This window comes from Anopheles stephensi, chromosome X (genome assembly GCF_013141755.1).
Source record: "Anopheles stephensi strain Indian chromosome X, UCI_ANSTEP_V1.0, whole genome shotgun sequence".
NCBI classification, from domain to species: Eukaryota; Metazoa; Arthropoda; class Insecta; order Diptera; family Culicidae; genus Anopheles; species Anopheles stephensi.
The window spans coordinates 6,315,732-6,340,544 of record NC_050201.1 but is presented as its reverse complement, the minus strand read 5'-3'; the positions used below and the strand labels follow the sequence as shown (position 1 = coordinate 6,340,544).

The 24,813-nt window shown below is 48.2% G+C and overlaps 2 protein-coding genes across 2 annotated transcripts; one reads left to right on the top strand and one right to left on the bottom strand.

The window, feature by feature from the left end:
- Positions 1–16,781: 16,781 nt before the first annotated feature.
- Positions 16,782–18,101, top strand: LOC118516603. Its single transcript, XM_036062575.1, has 2 exons — positions 16,782–17,805; positions 17,877–18,101. Exons 1-2 carry the CDS (start codon positions 17,516–17,518, stop codon positions 18,043–18,045), a joined length of 459 nt encoding a protein of 152 aa, XP_035918468.1. The 5' UTR covers positions 16,782–17,515; the 3' UTR covers positions 18,046–18,101.
- A 19-nt stretch (positions 18,102–18,120) lies between these two features.
- Positions 18,121–22,794, bottom strand: LOC118516599 (NPC intracellular cholesterol transporter 1 homolog 1b). Its single transcript, XM_036062565.1, has 6 exons — positions 21,533–22,794; positions 21,223–21,440; positions 19,618–21,158; positions 19,426–19,538; positions 18,793–19,361; positions 18,121–18,712 (listed from the first exon to the last, which is right to left on the bottom strand). Exons 1-6 carry the CDS (start codon positions 22,479–22,481, stop codon positions 18,248–18,250), a joined length of 3,855 nt encoding a protein of 1,284 aa, XP_035918458.1. The 5' UTR covers positions 22,482–22,794; the 3' UTR covers positions 18,121–18,247.
- Between the last annotated feature and the right edge of the window lie 2,019 nt (positions 22,795–24,813).

The window sequence follows — 24,813 nt, the reverse complement described above, 5'->3', positions numbered from 1 at the left end:
AAGGTCGTAAATGGTAAAAAAAAAAAGCTCCACTCCACTTACGCTCGTCTCGCGGCGTAGAATCTTTGGTTCAAAGTTGGTAACGAAAGAGGTAGAACCGAAGAAACCATATCTTCCTTGCTGTTCCCTTGCTGCGCGATGATTCCCCGAAGTGACTCAGCTGGTAATGCTTTCAAACTCCAAAGCAGTTACTCCAAGAAAGTCACCATTGAGCACGCTTAAATCTCGCTGAGTGTGTGTGTGTGGGGGTGGACGAGAGAAAGAGAGACATAGAGTGAGAGTACTAACGATGAAAGCCAGGACTCGCACATAGATATCCTGAATAATGCGAGTAAGGCGACGTGAGTTACTGAGCAACCCTAGCATCTCCAGGATTGTCACGTCTCCCAGCAAAACGATCCCTTACAATGTTAGTGACTCACCTAGCCAGCAAGTACTCGCGCCAAAAAACGGGAACCATCTTAATCGTGCAACCGTACACACACACACACACCATAATGCGTCCTTTGTTACTCTCACTAACGGTTTACCATTTCCCCAAAAAAGTTCACCAGACTTTCCAGAGTTGTGGCTGCGTGTTCTTCCCATAGCAGCTTATGTACCCTGGGTTGGGTAAAACGGGAGCCCTGCCAAATTGTCTGCCAACTCCAAGCTGGCAGAAGGATTTGTGTGTGTGTGTTGCGTTCGACCTCATCTTTTGCTCCTTTCCGGCTGTAGCGACTCACCCGGTTGTCTGGATCTTTAGGTCCTGTGGCGTATAGACGAGGTTCCATTGAGCGAGATCACTTCTGTTTAGATTGGGAGATAACGACGAAGCGTGAGCGGTAGAATGTGCACTAGACAGAAAGAGAAGGAACCATACCGTAGACATTCTATTTATACGTGTGTCTGTGTGTGTGGATATGGTTTGTGCGGGCGTACTTGAAAAAGTAGAACCACCACACCATCCCTCCCCCCTCCGTCCTCACTCCTGCAGACTCTTAACCCCTAGCCCGAAACCATTCATCTGTCTCTGTCAAAGCAGCAGCACCCGACGCCCCATACCCCAGGTTTTTTGGTCCTTGTGTCGGTTGAGTTTGAGCACGGTACACGGAAAGATGGGAAAACGTTGAGGTCAAACGTCTTACATTAAAACCCAACCAGCAAGATTTTGCACTTCGATTAGGCGCATTTGCTGCCTGATGCTCTCCATCAAGTACCAAGGTGGGAATCGTGCATTTTTTCCATCACAAAAGAACCAACGAGCGACAAATGCTTTAAATAATGCACCTTAAATAAACTCCTCCAGCCAATAAAGCTTTTTTCACATTTATTATGAATCGGCAATTAAATTTTCATCAAGACTGGTAGCCGATGGATTAGCCGTGAAGGGTTCACGCTCTAGAACAACTTCATCATCATCATCATCGTCATTATTCAATTTTCTTTTTAATGATGGAAGGATATGTTTGTTTCCCCCAAGATATTTACAAAAATCTAAATAAAAATGTCGCTTGGTTCACAAATCCAACTCTCGCATTAAAACTGAGTATATCACAGTATCAATTAGAGAGGAACTCATAAAGCTCTTATAGCCAATTTGGAGCGCTCCAGTGACCGAGGTGATAGAGAGACACTGGACTGCATAAGGCAAGGGCATCCCGGCAACAAGGATTAACTTCCCTAACTAACTAACTAACTTCAGAGACTTCTTACTTCTTCTCCCCGTAGCAAGGACTGTCTATCCGGCTTCGTAGTCAATCAATATGTCTACCTACCCGTCATATGACTGGAATGACCTTGTAAATCCAGACGAAGAACTGACTACTTCAATAGTAAACAGTTGGTCTTAACATGTTAAAAGGTCAGTTTGGGCCTACCACGTCTCCTCTGGCCGTGTGGACGGCCTAAAAGGACTTTACGGAATGGGTCGTCCGGTGACATTCTCATGACGTGCCCAGCTCACCAGAGCCTGGCGAGTCTTATTCGTTGCACGATGGTGAAATCATCGTACAGCTCGTAGAGCTCGTCCATTGTAGTGGCTTCCATCCATGAGATGGAGACAGAGTCCATGTCTCAGAGGCATACTGTGAGTACTGGGACTATAAATGTTCGGTACAGTCCCAGACTCGTCCGTCGAGACAGGTATTTAGAGTGGAGAAGTTTTCTCAGACAGTAGAAAGGCCAGTTGGTAGCCAGCATCGCACACGTAACTCCACATCGACGACTTCAAACGTGTAGTCACCTCTCTGTACATCACCCCGTGCGTAGATCAGTGTTTGTTAATAAAGCCGCTGGTCGCTAATCTCCAACCCGAAGTTTAGTGCCGCTCGCTCGATCCTTTGGTAAGCTTCTGATACATAGGAGAGCCTCAAACCAATGATGTTTATGTCAACAGCGTATGCCAGGGTCTGGATTGACTTATAAAAGATGGTCCCCGGAAGTTTCCTGGTCCCAAGATGGTCCCAGGCTCTTGGTGGGTAGCAAAGGACCCTGAGAGTTTTCCATCCACCTTCACCTGGCATCATTCTTACAAACCTAGTAAGCTTGTACTTGTCTGATAGAGATCTCTTCAACGGATGGGACAAGCCGATCTGGTAGTATAAGCCAGATGGGATAGATGATACCGAGCGACCAATCACAAGGCATCGATTCACTGTTCGACTACTACACCAGCGTTTTCGATCATTTCAGCTCTACTATTCCGTAGCTACCTGGTGCCTTGTTGTTCTTGAGCCGACGGATAGCCTTTCGAGTCTCATCAATGCTAGGTGGCAGTGGAACCAAACAGATCAAACTGATCAAAAAATCCATCAGACCTCAGAGTGATGTTCACTGCAACTCTATGTCCAGGATATTGCAACTAAAGCCAGCTCGTTGTTTTTATCCTCCAAACCGACATGCTTTGAAGCTTTCCCATCCCGTCAATGGGTGCATCGTGCATCGGACGAAAAATAAATACTTCGCCCATATGTTCCCCCTTGTCAGTGTGCATCCCTAAAGCTCCGTTAACCACGGATTACGATTTAAGCGTTTCTCATTGCACTCGGATGCACATCAGTACTGATTTTTTGTTGTTGTTAAAGCTAGAAGCTGGAAGAGTGGGGATGGACTGTACGAATCTTCAAACGCGCCCGAAACGCCAAAGTGGAGTGTGGAAAACTCGCGCACACCGGCTCTGGTAAAATGGCTTCTTTGTCACCTCGATGTGTTTTTTTTTTTGCTCCTCTTTGCAGCGGCCACAAAATGTAAAACGTGGTAAACGTTGAGTCGAGCAACTACAAACGAATCTCAAACACACACACACAGGCACACACACAGAGAGAGAGAGAGGGAAAAAAAGCTAAACGATGGAGGCATTTAAAAATAAAACCACAAATCACCGTTTTTTCAGCCGTTGCGCTCCAGCCGCTGGCGTGTCAGTGCATCCGCGAAAAGTGCATCCACGTGGGAGGTGACTGGAGTGACTTCCCCCACTTGTGTCCCAGTCTCCACCTACCGTCCCCCACCCATGCCAACACGTGTGCATATGAATCGTTTGTGGAGGTGTTTAAGCGTATCATTGAGGACTAAATAGCTCTTCTGTTTTGGCCGTTGAAGCTAGCATCGTGCTTTTCTTTTTTCTTGTATTCTTTTTCTTCTCTCTTTCATACCAGCACACACACACGCCAACGGGAGGCCAATTCATGTACGGTCCCGATCCCTTTGATGGTGAATGATAGAACTTTAAAGCGACCGATTTTACTGCCCTTTTTTCACCCACACACACACACATACTCGTTTTGCAAGTGTTTCCCTGTTTGGTTCCGTTTCGTTTCGATGCACGCTAAAAATGGCTTCCACTTTGGAGGTTCTTTTTTTGCATGTAGATGGAAAAACCTCTAGCCCATTTTTTAGTTTGAGGAGGGATCTTGTTTCGTTTAAACCGTTTCCCCTTGCACGTGGGGCCTGGGAGCGAGATGACGGTGATGACGATGATGATGGCCGGCGATGTGCGGCCTCGGTGGTGGGATATTCGAACGATTCGCTCATTATGATGCATCTCGCGCGGTTTAATTATCCGTAAAATATACTTCGATGAACGGTGGTTCCATGGGGGCGGCTGCCCGTTCACACCGAAGCGAAACCAGCTCGGGTGGAAAAATTATAATTGCGGGCCCGGGCCAAACTATGCCGGTCCGGCAGGTCGCCACTGAATTTGGTGCGGAAAAGGTTGCGCCAGTCAGTACGGGCATTACGTTCCATTCGGCTGAGAGTCGTTGGCGAATGGTTGGAAAATTAAGGCTGAAGGATGTAGTTTGAAATTGGGAAAATAGTTTTTCGTGGTAGACGCGCGTACGCACAGCATTATCAGGGTACAGCAGTTTGGGCAAATAGTTGAAGAAACTCACCTATTTATGGGTCCAGGAACGGCTATCAATTCTCTTTGACGACGCATTTCTTTGGGCCGCGAGGCCTCTTAGACAGCAAGGACTCTTTGGACAATAAGGTCTCACGGAAGACGATGCTCGTCAAACAATTGGTGCAGACTGAATCGTATGTAGACGAGCTTTCTTCGCAGGCAAGACATCTGGATCCTCGTCCTCTTTTTGGAACTACTAGAACTCTTGGTAGTCGAAATCTCTTGGACCCAGTGGACAAGTCAAGTCCCCCTGAGACGATGCCTTTTTGATGAGAAAAATTCTTGAAGGACGAGAACCTATAGAGAACGAGGACCAACTCTTGTAGGCGAGACCTTTCAGCATGATGATGCCCTTGGAACGATTAAGGTTCTTGGTAGGACGATGTCCCTTGGACGAGGAAAGGAGCATCATTCGAAAACAACAAATGCTCTTTGAAATCGAAACTATTTAGGGGACAAGGCCCCTTAGACATGTCCTTTGGAGGACGAATGCCAACTGAATGTAATGTCGTAGTAGCAGAGGCCCTATTCGTAGACATTGGAGCTCTGGAACGATATGATCCCCTTCGGGGATACTAGAACTCTTAGTAGACGAAATCTCTTGGAATCTTGCAGAGGAAAACTAGTCTTCAAATTTTGAGCGGACCATGTCCCTCAAACAACAACTCTACTTGAAAAGCTCTAGTATGAGAACCAACTGCATAATATCTCCTACTAGACGAGGTCTCTAATAATACGAGGCGAGATACAACTAGGACCCCAGGTAGACGTCATTTCTTGGGCGAAGAGACCCCTTAAACTACAAGTACTGTTTGAATTCGAGGCTATTAAGCGGACAAGGTCCCTTAGACACAAGACAGCTTCTTTAAAGGACGAGGACTGAATGAGCTTGGTATCTTAGTGCATGTGGCCTCATCATGATGATGCCCTTCAAATAATCAGGACTCGTAGTCGAAGTGAGTCGCTTGGAAGAAGACTTCCTTTAGACAATCGAGCTCCTTGCAAGGAGAGTCCCTGTAGACTACGAGAGATCCTAGTGGATCATATAACTTATCTACCTTAGGTGTGGCCTCTTGTTAGACGAGTTTAACGACAAGGACTCTTAATAGACGAGGCCTCCTGGTACGAAAATATTTCTAGAACTAGTCCTCAATAGTTGCCTACGCTCATGTCTAGACCCCCCTTAGACATCTATCTGACTGCCTATACTTTATTACAAACTTTAAAACCAAAACCTTCCCAACTATTAATCCTACACCTCCAAAACATTATCTTTATTTCTAACGTACCCATTGTTATTCTACAAAATCTACCAAAGCCAAATGCGACAGCAGCCGCTCCATCTACTGCTACTGGCATCAGGAACCAGGAAATGACATTAGCTCCGCTTATCAAAATAATCTCACACTTCACTGTCCGCCCTGTCCTGTTGGTGGCATTATTTTTGCAGCAGATTACTTGACTGCAGAACAAAGAAAGCTCACCGAGTAAGCCAGCCGCCAAGCAGGATGCTGATTGGCAGTGCCAAAGCGTGGCCATCGATGCTGAGCAGCTACTCTTACCAAAGCGCTACCAGTAAATAAATAATGTACATCATTCTTCTTTCCAAACACGAAGCCCATGCACTGGGCCTGCAACCTCCCATGCCTGTGAGGGTTTACAACCGAGCGATGGTGAATAAAACATTGTCCACTGTGGCTACTGTGGACTGCTATACTATGCCATTTTCGTTTCCCTCTTGCGAACCGAATTGACACCCACCGAAATGTCACCTTAAAAACAATTTCTGCCATCAGCCAACCGACCAAGGTAAGGGTAGCAAACCCGTACATCAAACAAAACACTATCGAATTTTTTTGTTTCCCCCTTTGTTGTTCGTGTAGAATCGAGCACGCTCGTTCGCTGCTTGGCGCATCTTCGAACTTGGGAACGGAGGAGGGTGGATAGCTGAAGGAAGCAAGTGGCACACATTCAAGCGTAAGAAAATCCGGACGATCGATCGATGGTGGGTGGGGTTTTTGTGTGTTTATTTTTTTTTATTCGCCGGATGTCTTTCAACCAAGCGATAACGTAATGCTGCCGGCAAAAAGGAGGTCAGAACGATAGGGCGTCGTGAGGAGGAGTAACGAGAGTCCTCCAACACACACACACACTCCTCAAAGGCGGACAATTTTCGGCTACTCTCAGATGTACGGGTAGGTAGGGTAGCAGTCGACGACAGGCAGGCACGTACCGATTTTCGTCTAAAGACGGCCGGCTACGTTACGTGACCTACCGCAAATGTTCTTCCGTTGAGTGTGCGCGGATGCAGTGTGCGACGACCCTTCCATCCAAGGTGTGGATGAGAAGCGCGGACGGGGAGATGAGGCGAGTCAGCTACACCATACCAACACACACACACATACACATAAATTTTGGCTGTAGAAAACGAGGGGGGAAGGAAAAAACTCTCCCCCCGATATCCTTCCTACCCGGCTTCCCCCCACGTCTGTTAATGGTTATTGAGTTGGGTTGGGTTTGACGTTCTGTGGAGAATGTGTAGCATACATCCTTTTTGGGGCAAAGGCGTAGCGGGTTTTGCTTTACCAGCTTACAGCACACTGATACGAGGGATTCTTATGCGAAGATTAGACCGCTTGTTTTTTGTTCATTACTTCAATGCGAATTCTTCATTACAGCAATTACAACACATTTTCTTCTTGTGTTTCCGTTTTCAATTAAACATGGTCGAAAGCTGGTGTGGTCAACATTAACAACGACCTTTGACAATATTTTTGGAAGATCAAATGAACTGAAGTTTGTCTGACTTTCGAATTTCTTGATGACAGGTACACGTCAAGGTCTTGATAAAGTTATTAATTTGTTGTCCAAAATTCGATGTGATAAAATAATTTCTAACTAGGTGAAACAATTCATTATAGCTAGTAGATCTTCAATCACCGGGGTGGCCGAGGCGATAGCGGCGCCGTGCTTCACACGGCAAGGCAGGGGTTCAAATCCCATTCAGATCACGACTCCTCGTACTCGCAGGGCTTTTGACTACTTTACTGCGGGCAACATTAAGTCACAGAAAGCCAAAAATGGCAGGCCGAGACCTCTCGAGGTTGTAGTGCCAAGAAAAAAGAAGAAGACCGAAGAGGTCGTTAGGCGAACGGAGAAGAAGAAGAAGCAACATACTGGAATGATAGTTTCTATAGTAACAGGTTAGCGAATAGAAATAAGATTACAGCCAGTTTGAGATCAAATCCCATAGCAATGAATAGTGTAGAAAAGTTTAATATGTAATAGCTCTTTACGAGAGTCCTACTCGGTAGAGTTCCTTTCGGTAGTCGACACCTCGTTGCGAGAGGACACGAAGAACATCCCATGTGCTCTTCGTAGGAGGACAATTCCCAGCATTTTTGTGGATAAGTATGGCCATCCTACCTCAAAGCAGATCGCCACAGACGGATCGAACACATGTACCGAGGCCTTCTTCAAGGTTAATCAACCATACTCTATCTATGTAGCTGAGCTGGTTGCTATTTTTACTGAACTTTGATTATTTTACGCACCCTACAATAGCTTTACATGGTCCGCTGGCAGAGCATGTTGGGGAGATTCCTGTACTCAATCTCATCACAGGTATCTCTGCGTCCCTGGTTTCACGGGCTCCCGGTAGATCGTACGTTTATTCGCATGATGTCTAGACTCATGTCGGACGCGCGGATTCTGTTCGGCTTCCATTCGGCACTTACATTCCCGTAGTTGCACGCACTATTGCTTGTCTAGCCCAGTATCGTGTCCTATGTGACAGTAATTGTTTGGCCTAAGCTGTTGACAAAACACCATGCAAGAGACCTGAAGTCGCGCTAATTGGAGGCCTTGCTGCCGACGGAGTGCTTGTGTATGATGATTGTTGTGGCTTTCGGACATGATCGTCAGAGACGACTTCAGATTGCAATCCGTAACAAGCGGTGTGGTGAATCGAAGCTTCATCGAGGGAGTTAGCCGTAGAGGACGGTATCATCTAGCTCCAGCAACGCAAACCAACAAAGACAACCCGAGGATGTTCCCGATTCCCGCATCACAAACGGAACTCCTTACCCACCCGGGGTTATGGTGCCTGTCAGCGGCGGTAGAAGGAAGTGTCTCCCGCCTAAACAGCATATCAGTTCAATGAAATCATTTTGTTAGAAGTAAGTACAGATAGGGTAGCCAATATGTAATACGAATTGGAGGAGTGTGAGTATGAGAAAGCACTTTTGGGCTTAATCAGCGCCGAAGAAGCGTTCCTTTAGGGAACTGGCAGCCAATAATCTACAAGAGAAGCAATAGATCCAAGCAAGCTGCGTCTGCTTACGGACTAAAATTAGACCCTTATAGAACGGCGTGTTAATCGCAGCCTATTGGCTGAATATGTCCAATTTTTTTTCTTACCTAGGTACACTACTCTCGGCTCATCAAGCAACTCGAACGCCTCGCTGCAGCACTAGACACCCAGTACAGACAAAGTGCGGCGACGAGACCCATTAAACGTATAGGGACGAGCACGAGGCACGTGCTGCTCCTGATAATGGGAACGCATACATGATGTACTGTAATTGATTGATTAAAGGGGCCAGCAGCTTCCATGCTAACAAGCGGACCAACCCGACGGGCGCCCCATGAAGGGCAGGTTTCCAAGGGGGCAAGAATTAGTACGCAGTAAACACAACACACATTCTGTCTTACACCATCGTCGCTATTAATTGCTGCACCACCTTCTCTCTCCCCCTGCCCCACTTTCCCTGCCCCCTCCCCCCCCCTCCCAAAACATCTTAATGTGTGTGTAGTTTTAAATGTTTCAATTAACTCAACAATATAATTAACCGACGCACACGCGTGCTCCTCCTTCCCACACAGGTTTGGTTTACTTTGTGCGCTGTTTTTTTTTTTTGCTGTTGCTGTTGCTGTGCTACGTGACTGCAGAAGCTGCAACATTTCATAATTCCAGCCCAGTAATGTAGGACCCCCAACCCCATTCCACGGGTTCCGGCTCGAGGCTCTCGATTAATCCAAGAAGGTGGCGCGTAGCGCGTAACAAAACAATCATTCTGCTACACCTCGGCGGCCCCTCATCAGGTGCGTACATCATCATCAGGTATGCACACACACACACACACACACACACACGGAGCTTCCCTAGTGGAGATCTTTCAATTATCGGTAGCAAATTGAAACCTTGCCCTTACCGACTAAACTAAACCGAGCAAAACCGAAAAACGCGTTGTTGGACTGATGCGTGTTGCCCTTCAATGTACGTCGGTGTTTGTGTGTGTGTGTGTGTGAGCGTGTGTAGTTTGATAATGTTCCGATGTTTATTACTGCTCCACCCCACCCCAACAAAAACGGGTGGCCGGAGCCGTGTTGGTATTTTGAATTTTGCGGTTATTATTATTTAGTTTGTAGCGCAAATAATGACGTTGCCATAATTAATGCCGTAACCACCACCGTGTGTGTGTGTGTGTGTGTGTGTGTGTGTGTGTGTTTTCCCTTGTTTAACCATTTAGCTCATCCGTGAGTAGAGCGGGCGCGTGAGTGCGTCCAATTTGGTGGTGCACTTGCTCAGCTAGAATTGCCGGTTGGCCTGGGCTGGCCAGAAATTAATCCTGAGCAATGGGGCATTTTTTTTTTTTGGAGAAAGGGAGGGGGAAATTGGGGGGATGGGGTTGATATCGAATGTGGGCGGGAACCTTTCCCTTTTCAAATTTCCGACTCACACGCAAACGCATCCTCGTACCTCTAAATCTCTAAAAGCGGTCTCTACTTTGTTAGCGATTTTCCCGTTGTGCGAAACCTGTTTGGGCGCGATTTTCTCGCTGTCAAATCCGAAACTTCATACAAAAAAAAATCATATTCGCACGCGACACTTTCACGACATAGTGCATTTTTTGCGGCGCGGATTTTCGCAATTCGACCAGTTGACAGCTGTCAGTTGAATGTAAACATACAATGGATGACGCGCGATATTTTGAAGCAAAATACTCTATGAGTTGTTTTATTGTCGAGTTTTTATCGTTGTTGTGGATATTAATCAGTCGGTTAATTATAAATAAATATTCTCCCGGTCACACGCGTGGAAAACAAATGCTTCTACGCGCCACATAGCCCATCCAAACAGGGTCTCTTTCTTGCCGTTGATACGTTGAAGATGGATGGAGCTATTTTCCTTGTTAATATGAGTTTTTTTACATTAAATTATATTAAAATATTTAATTACTTTACGGAGCGGAGACCAATTGATATCCTGAATGTGTTTCGATCTGCTTGGATGTATTCTGGAAGGACAGGTCCCTCAAAAGTCATAAGTTCCCTCGTTTTATTATACTGCTTCTTCCTTGGAATTACAACCACGAGGGATCTCGGCCTGCCGTTTGAGGCTTACTGTGACTTAGTTTTACCAGTAGTAAAGTAGTCAGCCCTACATAGAAGGGGAGGCAGTCTGGAACCCCGCTCCTGCTGTTTGAAGACTAGCGCCATTATCGCTTCGCCCAATCCGTATCTACTACGGGTATAATTAGTCCTGAAGTCATTTGTTGTTTTGACTTTGGCTTTGCCAATACTAATGTTTGATTTTTTTATTGACACCTTAGGAATACCTGGCTCTCAGTAACTGAGTTCTGTTAGCATGATATCCATCAAATCTATCAAGTCTATTCTATCAGAGCATCTATCAATCGCCCAATTTAGCGACGAAGGTCAGGCGGCGATTCGAGACGACCCACTGCCCACGCCTTCCATCACTAACTATACTAAGTAGCCATGTGACATCTACATACACTAATGGCTAAAAGCAGTAACCAAAAAACAAGTTCACCTGACAAAAACCCCATACCAACGAATGTCTGGACGAAAATGCCGGTTGGATAAGCGTTCCTTCCCAAAAACCTCGCGTGTCCAAGCGTGTCCATTACAATGTCCAACCAGTCGTCTGGACTGGCGAACACACATCCAACAAACGTAACGTAACTCAATATCATTCCCCCCTTCCCCCCCCCCCCTCCCTTCAGGAACAAAAAAAACCCGGCCTAACCGAAAATCATCTAACCCGTGGCCGGGACCATCCATCAATCTTCCGTCAAACGTCCGACTTTCAGAAAAACCTCCCCCCCCCCCCCCCCTCTACCCGGCGGGACATTTCGGAACGGCGGTACGAGCAGGGGGTTGGGCTATGCAAATTTTATTACATTTTAATTTACATACATCTGCACCGCACATCGTGTAGTAGCATCGTAATTCGGATACGCAGCGCATGTTAGCTGGCAGATGTTTGCATTTTGCGGATTTTGCAGAAGCGAATGGGGTCGGTTGCTTCCACCACGGTGGTGCTCATGTTTCGCTTCCTGACATTTACCAAAACTTCCGTCTTCCCGTGCTGTGCAGCATAGCGAGAGAGAGAGAGAGATAGCAAGAGAAGAAGAACGTGCCAGTTTTAGGACCAGGGCCAGGTATTAGGTTCGCTTTAGACAAAAATTTAGTTTTCCCTTCGGTGTTGTTCGTGTCCGTGACCGTACGCGTTGGTGTCGGTTTGAACCAGCTGGACCGGGTCCTGTACCGACAATAGGGGGAGCAGACATAATATATATATTGTCATATCTTGCAGGAAATCAAGTGTTGGAACCACATTACCACCGAAACAACAACACAAAAACCCCCGATGCTCCAGGTTAGAGAGAAGCAGGAAAAAAAAACGCACAGACGAAGAGCCACAAGATGTTGAATTTTTAGAATAAATTGGACGAGTTCTGGACGAGTTCTGGAAGAGGGTGGAACACATCAAGAACAGCTTCAAGAGCCCCATATTCAAAGACATGCAAATCGGGCTGTAATTTCCCATTGGCAAACTCAGCAATCTGGACACAATTGAACTGATTGATCTTTAGGCACTACAACACACACCCGCGACGGTCCACAGACGAATTCTCCAGACATGTACCTTCGTACATTTCCACGAGTACGTACCGACCAGGTAGACAGACGGTATGTAAATTAATTAGAAAACCCAACCAAACAAAAGCATACGACCAGTGCTGGTACACCAGTGGAGTTGTGAGTTGGTAACTTGCTACGGCGTACAACATCTTGAGGCTCCGTCGCCCAAAAAACCACCGCAGATGTGCTGGCGGTACTGCATCGGTAGTCATCCCCATGCTCCCTTCCGTGATACCTGTTGCCGAGGTCTGGAAATGCCCTTCGATGCAGGTCTCCCGCACCAAGACACATCAAGACATAACTGCAACTCGTTGCCTCGCTCCACCAAGCAACTCTCCGCAACTCGCCCCCCGCCCCCCCACCCCCCACCTCATGCGAAACTGGGGGCAATAATTGAAACGTGCATGTTTCATGAACCAACCATAAAAGTGACCATCATCGTCACGGCTAAGGTTCGTACCGATGGTGCCGGAGACGATGATGGAACACCCAACCTGACGCTTTGCCGGGATCGCTATAATTCATGAAGCGATCAAATTATTATAAACGCGGAAACAAAATGAATGCATACACACACACACCGACAGACAGACGGCCTCGTTGGCTCGCATCAACGTTTCGCTGCAGGGTGGTGTGAAAATGAGCACGATACGATGCACCTCATTTTCCACCGAATGCCGTTTTCGGTGGACAAGAAAGCGGGTGAAAGAAAGTTTAAGACGGTGGGGGGGGGGAGGGATGGCAACGTGTTGCGTTGTCGTCACGGTTGCTGGAGGAAAATAAGAAAAACCGCTGGAAACGGAAGCGGAGGGGTAAACCGATTACAAACTGTGAGTAGCACGGGACCGACAGTATATTGGATGACCTCCGGACCAAGGACAAAGTCTACAGCTACATGCTGGGAGTTTGAGGTTTACAAAGTTTGTGCACTAAAGCAGGTTAAACATGTCTGTATTAACAATTCGTCACAATCTTTCGCTTGGAATACTCTAATACTGCGGAAGATCTTTTATGGAGTAAACTTCCTGGTATCAAATATTCTAGATCTAAAAAGTTCAGATGTAAGAAATTGCATGAGGATGTCCAGAGATCCAGAGGCCAGATCAAACCATCTAGATCTTAAGATCTAACTTAGTTCTCCTATATCCAGGCACGGCACTCGTACACAGGATTTGCGATCCAGTTACTTATATAGCTCTAATTGAAGTCAAATAAACCAGGAATGACATGCCGATAACTAGGGAGGTTCTAGTGCCAAAGAAGAAGAACTGGTCTCTTTCGGAATGCACGTCCATAAGCCTTTTAGATCATAATATCCAATCCAATCAACAGAAGAAGAGAGATATGTAGCTCTAAAAACCTCTGTGTCTCGTCATCACATGTTGTGGAAGAATTTTGTACTCTATATTGTTATACCTCACACATTGTAGGATCTACAATTCTGATCCGCTACAACAGCTACAAGAAAAAATAACCCTGGAAGAGGCCTAGGATTACTCACCAGTCACTTACTCTCAAACACTTTTATTATCTATAGATTAGTGATGGCCAAGAACCGTTTGGACCTGGTGGTTCGGAACAAATACATAACGCACCTGACCCGTTCCAAAAGAAAAATAAAAATACCTAGATACTACAGATACAAATCGCTTTCCCTGTTCTTGTTAGAGTTTTGAAATTGTGGTATAAAGTTTTGGACGAATTTTTATATTCTATTTTTATTTTTTAGCAAAATTTTTGATTTAAATTTTTTGAACAAAATTTCACTGACGATGACCAGTTACTTGTGTACTGGTAACAAAAACGTGGATCGTTACTTGTACCGGGCAAAAAGCATAAGAGCAACAGAGAAAACACATATTGCACGCACAACAGTAACAGATACAGAGAGAGAGAGAGAGAGCAACGATTACTTGTGTACTTGTACTGGTAACAAAATCGTGAATCGTTACTTGTACCTGACATAAACGCATGCAATTTAGAAGTAAACTATTTGTATCAGGGAAGATTTGCAGAGAATATTTTTATCATTTAACAAAACAATCCTGTCATCTTATTCAACATACAGGTAACCAAAGTAACCAGGTTTTCGTGACCGGTACTTTTTATTGCAAAACAGGTACCAGGTCCGTTACTTCTTATTCGGTACCTTTCCCATCACTACTTTAGATGCTCAAACCGAACAGTCTGCACGGGAATAATACGGACCAATTTGGGGACAAAGTATAACAAAAGTAGCGGCAAAACGAAAGCAAAAATAAAACGCCTGTACCTAGCGCTCAGCTAAGAGTTAAACAACAGGAACGGCCAGAAATTCGTTAACCAGCAGCAGCGAAACAGAAGCGTTCTAAAATGGTAACACGTTCCCCAAACTCTCTCTCTCTCTCTCTCCATGTTGCTTCCCTTTGCACTTCTCACACACTCAAGCCACCAAGTGTGGGTGAGCCGAAAAAACCGATACCCATACCCCCAGGTAATGCTTCGTTTTTCGGCAAGTTGGTTTCTTTTAGTTTTTGTTTGTTTTTTTTTGGTACTATATATTTCCATCGTGTTGTGCAACTTCGAAACGGACGGACGGGTTTTCCAGAGACGTCGAGAATCAATAATTTCGTCTGGTCGTTGTCCTTTGGCCGCGGGAATGGCGGGCACGCAAAGTCCCGGAAAGTCTTGACAAGCGGCTTCAAACAAACAAATAGGAACCGAATAGGAAATTTTTTGGGGGGAATAATCACACCCGCGTTGGTCTTGTTGGGACATGGTGGTTTTACAAACTGTGAGGATGGGAGACTTGTTACCCGGTTCGTACAAATAAACACACACAAAGTCCAGATGCTGGAGCAGGTTAGATTTAGCTCCATTCCATCAGCGATATTGAGAGCGGATGCCTGTACCTTGGGGTGATGGTAGTTGTACAGGTCCTAGGCGAGTGCTCGCCCGTCCGGGAAGAAGAAACCATTGTACTAACCGCGTCTCATCCTACTAATGACGACAGTGACACAGCCAAAGCAGAACGAACTATATCCAGCGATAAGCAAGCGGACCCATACCAAAACCCAATCACCAAACAATGGCGAACTCGAAGGAAGGAAAGGTTACAAATCACAGTATGACTACGTATGATACGCATTGTTCCCAACGCAGAGAAAGAGGTGCAGAGGTTCATTAGGTGATTAGCAGCGACCCATTGCGTCATCTGTCGCGCGTACCATGGCAACATCGTACAGACCTAAAGCAAAGTCACAGATACGCGTCATAGAGTACCTGAAGGATTGAGGTGATTATGATTGGTTTTGATAGGTTCTTTCGCTGTGCGGGCTCATCCCGAATGAGTTGCCAAAAACCTTTGGCCCGCAATTACCAGTACCGGGGGAATTTCCCACCCGAGAAACTAGTTGCATCACGCTAGCACTCTTCAATGAGGAAATTGGACCTCGCTATATGAGTCAAGGTCGTCAGTGACAATTATAAAACTTCCAGCACGCCAACTTCATCCTGGCATGTCATCCACTATTTACTACCGTTGGGCGAAAGGGGTAAACTACCAAAGTCGTTTAGTGCTGAGCACCTGCAGGGTACAGTACAGGCGCATCAGGTTGAAGAGGGGAGCCTTTAACCGTGGACGATATTAGTTGGTAGGTTTCATTGAGTTGACAGAGTAGTGGAATGAGGCGGACCTAAACAACCAAACCCTGCCAACCACCGCGCCATCACTTGTTGGTGCTAGTGGACGAAGCAGCGTGTATCCTTGAAAACAAACCTTGAGTTGATGAAGTGGAGCTGGATAAAACCATCGCAAAGCCCAAAGCTACCTACATTGCGGGAATAAAAAAATCCGAATAGGCCCGAACGTTATTAGCGATTAATTTTCTCTTGTCAGGTGCGGCTATAACTTACCGATCCTTTAATCGCGAAGTAAATAAACCACGAACGACTCCAAAACCCGTAATAGTCGATGTTCACGCAAAACTTCCTACAGAGTTTGCGGTTCCGCTACGAAAGAAGTCTACCAGTCATTAAACGCAAACAAACCTGCCAGCAGATACTAAATGGAAGAGGCAGTTCGGCAAGAGCGTGAGTTACGCCAAATGAGACAGAAGCTCAGGACACACCGGAACGACCGCCTCCTGCTCCAAAAAAAAAATCCGTTCCGCTTTTGGGGGGGGGATTCTTGAGCGAAGGTCAATCATAAGTTCAAGAAGTTCCGTTTTTTGATAATATATTTTTGGGTCCGCTTCCCTTCCACTCTGCTAACCGTTCAAGACATTGACAGAGAGTGATGGAGCGAATGTAAGAGGGTTTCCAGCGGGAAGTGTAGTCTGTAGAAAGTTGAGGAAGGCCTAGGAATAGTTCTACAAACAATTTATTGCCACCGCTTTCCAGCAGGCAGCAGGCAAAACAGGATATTGGGGCCTTAAACGATCCCCGCCCTACCAGCGACCTCCCCTTGCCCAGGTCACTAGCGTAGCGTCTTGACTGGTAACCGCTGTTCGCGAGTTTACTAACCGCTTCAGCTGCTCCGATTCAACGTGGATGAACGCCACCCGGTGGTGTGCCTGGTTGCGGAAGCCACGATGTTTGGTTACGATTATTATCAGCAAGTTTCGTTTATTATTTTTATTGTTACTACACAGCACCGCCATTGTCATTAGTTGTGGCATCCGTAGTCGCGTTACTATTATTAGTTTCTCCTGCCTTCTGCCATACCTCCTCGGGTCCTGCTGCTGTTGAGGCCTGCTCAATAGGGGGCCACCCAATTTCCGTGCCCTTCACGCGTGTTGATTATGAATTGCCTGGTCGGTGGACTTGCGGCTTGGAGAACCTTGGAAGTCTTGCCGACGAACCGAAACCTCAAGGTAATGGTGGATTCCTGGCAGGATTCTTCTTTTTCCGGTTTTTTTTTTTTGTTCCTTGTCGTTGCTGTTTGTTCTCTTCGGGAGCACAGAAAACGGAGCAGAATTTATGCAAAGAAGGACGAAAGGCCCGCAACAGTGCCCGACATTCATCAGTAAAGCAGAAGCGGCAATAGCGTCTGTCGGTCGCCAGGTTAGGTAGGTTAGTTCATTGCTTCCGCTCATCTGAAGCAGTTCGCAATTAGCCGCAGGCAAAGGTAGTACGTGCTACGAGGCTGACCGATATTCCTAGCGTAGGCTGGAAAGTGCGCGCGCCATCAGTGACATCAGGATGGCGATGCTGAAGGGCGAAGATAGTCCACCGCGTCCACCGGCCATCGTGTCGTACGCGTTCGAGAAGGAGCTGATCAACAGGCAGAACCGGTACATCCGGCTGTACGATAGCTTTCTGCCGAACCTGAAGCGTGTGCCGATAGCGATCAAGTTTTGGTCGAAGTACGACTCGACCGCGGCAGGACGCAGCGGGCTGCCGAACTTTGACCATTACTGTGCCCTGGTGGAGAAAACGATTGCGGAAGGCCCGCGGGATCGCTATCCGGAACCGATCACCGAGAGTCAGTGGTAGTGTCTTGCGGCAAAGGTCCTGCGTAGATGGTACCTGGTACATTCCACCTTCTTCTCCTCATTCACAGCTACGGTTGGTACTTTGAACCGTTCTACCGCTACGAAGGACGCGACATCCACTTGCTGTATCATCCGAAGAAACGCTCACCGATCACACTGGTGGGCGAAAAGATCAATGCGGACCGGATAACGCAGCGTCCCCGTTTTACTGGCGTACCCTTCAAGCTGACATCTTAAACGTCAATCAAGCACGACTCCATTTAGTCAAGTTTCTTTCTGCTTGTGTCCCTGAGCGACGGTGTGCAAACGGTGTTTTCCATAAGTTTTGCTTTATTAGTGTTCCAGCTGTGAGTGTTGTGCATCTGTGTAAGTAGTAAATAAATTATTAATCAAAGGAAACACACACACACTCCTACACGTAACCGTAATACATTCACATCTATCGTAAGCTGACTCCATTTTGTTCTGGGTTACCGTTGGCTATCGTGGTCGTCGTTTCGTCGGTGGTCAGCGTTGTTGCGAAGGGTTCCTCGTTGCCTAGATCCACCTTTTCTTCCTTCTGTGTATCCCTGGTACTGCGGGACTCGGCGAATGTGTGCGTTTCTGGAGCTGGTGGTGGTGCTGGTGGTCCTATGTAGCTCAGCAACACGGGCAGCAGTATGAGACCGTGGGCCGCTCCCACTAGCACGATGCACAGATACATCCGGAAGTAGAAGATCTGGAAGATCTGTGACTTGGCAAAGGCGAGTACGATGATACCGGCAAACTTGGTGAGCGTGATGCCGGAGAACACCGAACTACCGGTACGGACCATCGCTTCGGCAGATCGTTCCATGCGGGTTCCGTGCGCTAACCGGTACGTACGTACAATGTGCGAGACAAACTCCACACCGATACCGACACTCTGCATGGGGTAGAAAGAAACAGATGTTAAGGCTCAAGACTCGAGTCTGGAGTCGTGTGAGCTCCAGTACTGCTACATACCATCACAAGGTTCACTAGCGAGATAGCGTTGAGCGTGATGTTCCACAGCCACATTAGTCCCATCATGTTCAGTACGATCAGGAACACCATCAGTATCACCACCAGCGCTGAGAGTATGTCGAGCCCGGTTACCAGGAACGTCACCACAAACACGGCCGCCAGTGACAGTCCGAGCGATTGCATCGCGTCCGACCAGATCGTAAGATACTGCTCGTAAAACACGTAGAACACGCTGTACGGGAAGATCTCCACGCCGGCATTCCGTTCGTCCAGCATCTGCTGGATGTCGTCAGCGATCAGGCGGGCCTGTTCGAGCGCCGTATAGAACTGGCGCGATGTGACTGTTGTCGTGTGGTAGCTCATGAAGTACGAGTCCTGCACATTCAGCTGACCGTCACTGTCGAGCACATAGTTCAGAGCACGGGAGTACGCTGCCCGTCCCGCCTTGGCACAGTTTTCATCCGGCAGATCGGACAGGAAGAACTCGAGATAGCGCTCAAACTGTGCTACCGTCGGACGGATACCGGTTTCGTCGTACTCCCTTGGACACGAAGGGCACAGGAACGGAACTGCAAGACAGAAACGTGACAAGTTGTAGCAATCGTCAGGAGGAGCGAGAGTGCGACCACTTACGGTTGCTAGCACAAAATGATCCATCGCTGGGATTGTACCGGCAGCAGGACTGGATCGCGAGCCAGTCTATATAGTCATCCAGCCACGATGAGGCAGGTCTCGCGATGTGGGTGCTAGAAGATGTAGAATAACCACAAGGACATGATCATATCGCCATCAACACACCGATCAAACAGAGAAAATGTTCCTTACGTTTCCGGATACAGGGAAGCTTGGTAGAGCTTCGTCTGGACAGAGTCGTCATTGCACAGAATACCACCACACACCAAGTTCTGATGCTGCACGTCGGTATAGTTCAGTCCCGGCTTGAGCACGAAGTACACCGGCGGACCCATCCAGAACAGCTCGGCCATGAAGCGGAAGTACTTGACCACATGTGAGTCTTCCGCCATCGATAGCTCCTGATCCAGCCCCGGTTCAATGCTCGGAACCACCATCAACGATAGTGAGCCCCACACGAGAAACACCGCCAGCACGAGTAACCGTACCTTGGTGCGTAGCAAAAACGGCACGTAGAACTTCTCAACTACCCGCTCCAACCACCCAGGTCCGTCCGGTTGGGTCGGTTTATCCGGGTTCTTGGTAGCACGCACACAGCACAGCAAATCTAGCCGACCCCGTTCGACACGCTTCTCGTCCAACGCCATCAGCGCAACGAAGGCGGAAATCTGAAGCAAAAAGTCGACCAGCAGTGCTACCGTTGCGTACCAGGCGAACGTGTTGACGGCTGGCATCGGTGAGAGTGCACCAATCGCAAAACAGCAACACTCGCTCGCCGAGGTAAGCAGAATCGAGGGTCCGATCTGCCCGAGTGCCTCGCCGATAGCGCACGCCGTCTCCGGCGTACGTTCCCGATCGATCCGGTTAAACGCATGCACCAGCATGAAGATATTGTCTACACCGACCGCCAACACCAGAAATGGGATCACTTCAATCGTGAGCATCGTGGTCGCCAACTCCAGGTAGCCGAAAAAGCCCAAACTGCAGGCGACAGACGCCAGCACCACCACAATGCCACCGATCGCAAGCACAATGCGCGAACCGTGCAGAAACTGGCGCAAGCCTCGGATCTTGCCCAGCGAAAACGTGATGTACACGAACATCACCACGTAGCTAATGATGACGGTGTACATCTCCGCCTCGGACATCTCATCGATACCGTCCTCGATGGAACGCTCGGCCGAGTAAGCAACCTCCATCATGGGATGCTCAAAGTCCGCCATAAAGTCAACGAAGCGCTTCTCCCACTCCAGTGCCGGTCCGAGCTCATCCTTGTTAGCCTTGTTCTCGACCAGGAACGTCAGCACAACACCGGTTGCGAGACGAAAGTCTGGATTTGCACCCGGCTCGGGTGTTGGGAACCCTCCGACAGCTACACCCGGCTCGATTGGTCCACCGTACGTGCCAAAGCAGGACGGCAGATAGGCATTCCGGGTACACCCGTTTATCTTGTCCAGATAGTTCACTTCGTATCCGTTCAGATCGGTGTAGGTACGATTGAACTCCGCGAGACTGTTCTTGAAGTAGCCAAACACGCTCTGCACAGTACATTCGGACAGTACCGTTTCTGCGCCGACCGCCGTCATTGGGGCGTAACATATCTTCTCCAAACCACGACCCTCCGCCTGTCCGAGCTGTTCGATGCTGTTCTGCAGCTGGAACACCTCCAGCAGGAACTCCCTATCGTAGGCTGGCCCGAACGTTTGATTACCTTCCGCCGTCGGGTGAATGAACTGCGAATACGAAACGGAACCTTAGCAGTATCGCTCCCTGAAGCCCACCTGTAAGCCAACTTACATAGTCCTGCCGCGTTGGTTTGATAAAGATCTGCTGCGTACGGTAGAAGGGTGAAAAGCGCGAATCGAAGTAATCTTTCTCCTGGCGGGACCGGCTGTCCGGTGCTGCCCACAGCTCCACCGGGTCGGTCGTTATGATCAGATACTGTATGCCGAACGCGAGTCCTCCGATAATCCACGAACAGATGGCCAGTATCAGCACCGGATTGCGGGCGCAGACTGTGGAAGAGGAAAGTCTTAGCTCGGTTCGTTCTGCTTGCCCCACCCCACCGATAACGGGGCACGGTTGATTGGTGTGCTCGGTCACTTACAGGTGCCCCACCGGGTAAATATCCTCCCAAGCGCACGGTTGACAGACGGGAATCCACCGAGAATCGCCGGCATATCAGACATTCGGTGGCTTTGCTTTTTGCCACCAAACACCAGTGACAGCGTTATGCAAACCAGCCCAATGCCACCGACGACAACGGCCACGGTGAAGGTAACACCGTTCAGGTCACCCACCATAAAGCCCGGATCCTTCGGCTGGGGCGGATCGCTGGTTGGGCAGCTGTCGGCACAATCGACACAGGAACAGGCGTACGAACCTTCGTACGCCTCGTTGCAGGGTTTTACCGGTTGGTTGAAGCGCTTCTCGGGATCCTCCTCGTACAGGTAGTTGATCTCGAACGGTACAAACTCATTGTCGGCCGCACCCATATACTGGAACCAACGTTCGGCCGTACAACCGGCCGCTTCCCAGAAACCACACCCGACGTCCATCGCGTACTTCCCGCTGGACGGTAGCACGATGCCCTTGCACGAGTCGTACGTATCCTGCACGTACTGACGATCGATGCGGTAGTCGACCCGATCGACGTACAACCCGTTCACCGGTTCGGTGTAAGCCGTCAGGAAGCGGCTCTGCTCCGGATGGCACGCCAAACTGCAGATACTGTACAGCATGTTCGTGAGACAGGTAGAACAGCGGCTGAACAGTCCCTCGGCCTGCTGGAAGTTCTTGTCCATCTCGATCACCTGACTCACCGCACAGCACACCGGCGTATCGTCCGATGGAAACATCCATCCACACCGCCGGTGCATGATCTCCTGCGCAACCGGTTCGGTCAGCGGTTTGGGTGCCATCTTGACCGGACAGTTCTGCGCGTGGATGCCGATCTGTGCGCACACATCATGCATCACGCAGTGATACTCTTCCTGCCCATTGCACGGTATCACTAGCGCTACCAGCAACAGCAGACCAACCGTGACTCTATGCATTCTTGAGCCACCACCAGTCACCACCAGTCACTTCACTATTTTTATCCTTAAAGCACACTCGAAACACTCTGGCACGCTCTGGCAGCGGCCAACCGTATCACGTACCACCTTTTAAGAGAGATCTGATCCAATGATGCTGAGTTTGTAACCGTTGATCGAGGACTACCGCATTTGACGATGCTCTTGTACGGCGATGGTCCGGTCCCGGCGATGCGCCGAAGTATACTGAACCCAACAGCTACCGGCGAGGGTAGCAGTATCCTCTTCATCACACCATCTGTTAGATTCGAATTGACCAATTTAATCGATGCGTCACGAGATACGGCGCAAAGCATGACTGATAAGATTAAGTTAAAGCGCGCGTCCGTCGGGGTAGGGAAACAAAGAGGCCGATGGTGATTAGTGGTCCTCAACCGTCCTATTCAGGTGTCCAGGGGCCACGGACATCAGAAAACAGGTGTTGCATTCCACTTGAGACTACTGCCTTACTACTTCAGATTCGTAATGGAGGTATCTCCCTGCTGATTCTCTTTATTCCTATCAACACGATGACTCTTCGATGCTGTTACTTGCTGCACATCCAATCTTTGGCAACTTGCGCCGACGTCGGACTTTGATACCAGATCCGGGGAAAACAAAACCATACGGCAACGCGAACTGAGAGTAATGCAGAAAAATGGCCCATTATCAGCTTTTGGGGAATTGAGCAATTGCAAAGCGATAAAGCATCGAAGTAAACTCATTAGGCCCTGAAGTGGACCGGAGCAGTGGTGCTAGATTACCGATTGTCTAAGCCCCACATTCACATCACGCATTGCAAAAACTGCACGAAAAACCCAACTTTCGGGAGGGTATCGGTAACCTTGGAAGGGTTACTAAAATGTCTCTAAACGTGCTCAATCAGCTAGAAGACTTTTGCTAAAAACTCTCGCCTGCATCTTGCGCTCTTCACCGCATCACCGCGGCCACCGGATGCCACATCTCTGAAAGCAATCACAATCGATCAAACACACAATATACAGCACCGGTGCCCTCGAAAACGGGACGCCATAAATAAGCGATATGCGGTAGACATTATCATCGGTCCCGCCCGCATCTTATCGTCCCCGTGACAACTGGATCAATGGCCGGAGGTAATCGACGGATCAACTCGAGCATTACGATAATCGCCACTTTTACAGCACACCTGTCCGCCATCCCCCAAAAAAAAAACACACACACACACACACACACTCATCAGCGAGCCGTTGAGAGTTGGTATTGAATGTTCGAGGAAGGAAGGTTTTGTAGGGAACTCAAACTAGAAGAGCTTTTCATCTTGATAAGCGTAATGGCGGAACGCCAGCCAGGGACTTGACTAATGTAGAGGAAGAAGTGTTTTGTTGCGCATTACCGATAGGAATGAATGGGCCGACCTTCTTGACCGAAGTGCTGCCACAGAGGCTTTGAGCCGTACTGTGTACGAGGGTGTTGAACTTGTTATTCAAGTTGTTATTGGGTGACATCGGTGGTGTGGGACTAGAACGAGAATTAGAATATCGTTCGATAAGATTATCTATTGTGCTGGAACGATGCGTGTGTGTGCCGGTGTCGAGTTGGAGATTAGATCAGATAGAAGTAAAAGACTCCAGATACTACTAATATCTTCGCCGGCTTAACGAACTGCGTAGTCTCTCTCTCTCTCTCTCTCTCTCTCTCTCTCTGTCTCTTCTTGGCCTAACGACCTCTTAAGTCATACCTGCCATTTCTGTTTTACTAGACTTATTAATACTACATAGTTGGATCCTCCGTAGCGAGGACTAGACTATCGACTAGGCGAGCAGGATTTAAAGCCATGACCTGGTGTCCAATTCGTTCTGGCTCGCACACACCGCCAAAGATAGTCCGTAGCACCCGCCGCTCGAAGATGGCGATTCCCCGCCAGCATAGTCCAGGACTCGTTGCCCGTAGAAGGCTACCGGACGTATCAGTGTGCGTTGTAGGAGTCTTCTGGATCTCTGGCTTGGAGTCTGTGTGAACTATGAGCCTTCGGATTACGCAGCTTACGTTGTTTTCCGAAGTTGGATCGTGCCAAGGTAGCAAATCTCCTCTACTACCTCAAGATCGTCGCCATCAACTAATACTCTGCTTCCGAGACGTGCTCTAGGTCAGAGCCTCCGGCAAGTTATCGAAGTGGATGTCGGTGTCATCCGCGAAGTCAAGGAATTCAAGGGACTGGGTGAAAATCATGCCCCTGATGTCGAAGGCTTCGCATGACACCTTCCAGAGCAATTTTAAACAGTAGACAGGAGAGTCCGTCCCGATTCAAGCGATTCCGACAGTATGTTCGACA